The 2,883-nt window shown below is 33.1% G+C and overlaps 1 protein-coding gene across 1 annotated transcript; it reads right to left on the bottom strand.

The window, feature by feature from the left end:
• Positions 1–1,601: 1,601 nt before the first annotated feature.
• Positions 1,602–2,046, bottom strand: LOC123886266. Its single transcript, XM_045935599.1, has 2 exons — positions 1,777–2,046; positions 1,602–1,691 (listed from the first exon to the last, which is right to left on the bottom strand). The coding sequence occupies exons 1-2, from the start codon at positions 2,044–2,046 to the stop codon at positions 1,602–1,604; spliced, it is 360 nt and encodes a 119-aa protein (XP_045791555.1).
• Positions 2,047–2,883: the final 837 nt, after the last annotated feature.

Genomic DNA, 2,883 nt, shown 5'->3' with positions numbered 1-2,883 from the left:
TTTTTACCCGTGTTTGGCACGGGTCCCGATACTAGTTCATATGTAAATGACTCTTTTATGAATGGTAAGACAAACTATTGGAGTGCATATAGAAAGTAATATATTGCTCTCTCCTATGTTACGGGTTTTTTATTTTTTATTTTTACACACTTGTTTATGGTTATTCCAAGTTTAGTGTGTGATTAATATCAATTAGGTTTAAGTACTATGATCTCTTTACATTGGAAAACACTTAACAGCACGACACATAGTTGTCGTCAAAGCACACGACGCTATAGTAATGTGGTGATGACCATATAATTACTCCCCTATCTTAATTTTTTTGGGTAAACATTCATGCCTTGAATTTTTTTAGCGACAACTTGTTGTTCGTTTACCTTTTATTTATGTGTATTTACTTTATATATAAAGTTCAATTAAAAATTTCTAAAAAAAATTATGTTTGTGAAACTTTGTCTTGATATTAAACTACACCGCAAAAAAAGTTAAAATTTTGAATGATATATACGAGTTAACCGAAAAAGATGACAAAAAATAGGTTAAAAAATATTTGAAGACCAAAACTTGTTGAAATGTTTTATAGGGACTAAAACTAAAATTTGAGATATCTTTGGAGACTTAGAAAATATTTAAAAGACCAAAACTTGATGAAATATTTTATAGAAACTAAAAATAAAACCAAACTCACTTGAAGTATTATTGATTTTTTATTTTAACTTTTAAAATGTCTAAATGAAAACAAACATTATAATTTAGTACTATACTCTCACAAAATTATGTGAAATAGTATAAAATATATACACCAGCGCACATGTCGTGCATTTCCGACGAATTGTGGCGTCGTGCCATATAGCATTCCTCCTTTAGGTTAATATAACTTATATCTTGTTGTTTCTTAAAATCAATTTCGTAACAAATTTATGATTATAGTTATTAGTTAAGTCTTAGTTATAATTTCCTTTTCTCGACAACTTTTTCTTAGGGGTGGAAATATGTTGTCCCGAATTAGATTTTTAAGATTTAAATCTAACTTAAAAAGTGTAAGCCTGTAAGGTTTAAGTCTGATTTGTAATTTTTTATATCTTTCTATTTTAGATTATAGCCTGTTAGCATACTTAATGACTTAATTTCATGTAAACATTTTAAATCATCTCTTATATTTAAGTTTTTTTTTTTTGAAGAAGCTAAAATGAGATATATATAAAACCACAGCAGCCTCCCCGGCACAAGACGTACCGAGATAGACTACAAAATATTACAACGAGTCATAGAAACAAAACCAAAAACAAATCATACAAAACCCAAACAAAGCCTAGGACTAGACCACCAGCTATGGTAGTTATAAGCCAACGTAATATTCGTCGCCTTCAACCACCTAAAAGAGAAAAGCTTGATCTTGTCCAACAAAATATGGGGCGTATCTGCTGAACCTGTGAACAATCGATGGTTTCGTTCCGTCCATACAACCCAAACGCAAGCGAGCCAAATGAGCTGCAAAAATGATCGACGCGCACGCGAACCACCTGCTGAAGATACAAACTGAACAAAATGGTCACGAAGTGTAGTGAACTCCACCAAAGGAATACCAATCCACGATCGCACTAAATCCCAAAGAGAACCAGCAATGCCGCAGGAAATGAATAAGTGATGGGCCGACTCAGCCTCTCCACATCCAAAAACGCAACCATGAGCTGTATAAGATAGAACGCCTCGGGCAACCAGGTTTACTTTCGTGGGCAACCGGTCCCGCAAAAGACGTCACGCAAAAATGGATACCTTCAAAGGAACCTGGGAATGCCAAATGAGATTATCCGCAACATCTGTAGTGACTGAAGTATGAGAAGTAATAAGCAACTGATATGCTCCTCTAACAGAATAACCTGTAACAGGATCTGAGCGCCACTCCCACCTATCAATAGAATGAGCCTGCAAGAAAATGTTAAGAAGTAACGACTGACACTCCCCCAACATCTCCTCCTCCCATACCCTCAGATGCCGCCTCCATACCCACGCCTCCCCTCCCTCACCCCACCCTAAAGCAAACATTTCTGCTACCGTACACAATTTAGTCTCTGCCAACTGAAACAGGCGTCCAAACCGCTGACACAAAGGAATCTCATCCACCCAGGGATCGGTCCAGAAGAAATTTAAGTTGACTAACGAGCTAATAAACAATGAGATTAAACACAATTTTCATATTTAACGGAACATTTTCACGGACTATATGATATAAAATTTTAATTTTAATTTATAATAATACATAAATATGATAAAAATTAATGTTTACCAATAAACATAAATTGCTGTAAAGTTAAAAATTTATAATTTAATCTAAAGTACAAAATCTATGATAATAATAGTAATAAAAAAAATATTAATTATATTTAGTTAAATAGGTTGATCTAATGATAAGCCTAATTTTTTTTTCTTATACTTCGCGATTATAGTTAAAAAGATTTTTAATAAAACTTTAGTCTTCTTTTCAATTTAGTTAAAAAAAACTTCTAATAAAACTTTAATCTTCTTTATTTAAAAAGAGGCTAACCAGATTTGAGTGTGACGTATAGGCTAAGTCCTAAACCCTTACCGATCGGTCTAGCTATTCTCATCTCTACTTATGATAATTATCAATACATAATCCCGAAGGGTGCCTACACGAGAGTAGGTGATACTTCTAACTACGTGGTGCACTCCATAGTGCGTGGTGCGCAGGAATTCGTATATATACCTCTTCTTTTCGTTGAAATTTAGTAAAATATCATATTTTTTTATTTATATAATTTTTTAAATATAGATGAAATTATTAAATTAGTCAATAATTATAATGTGCAAACAATATAAAGGCACTAAGTTTAGGTTCTGAGTTCGACCCTCGGCCGCATT

Source organism: Trifolium pratense, linkage group LG5 (genome assembly GCF_020283565.1).
Source record: "Trifolium pratense cultivar HEN17-A07 linkage group LG5, ARS_RC_1.1, whole genome shotgun sequence".
NCBI classification, from domain to species: Eukaryota; Viridiplantae; Streptophyta; class Magnoliopsida; order Fabales; family Fabaceae; genus Trifolium; species Trifolium pratense.
This window is presented reverse-complemented; position numbering and strand designations above follow the sequence as displayed.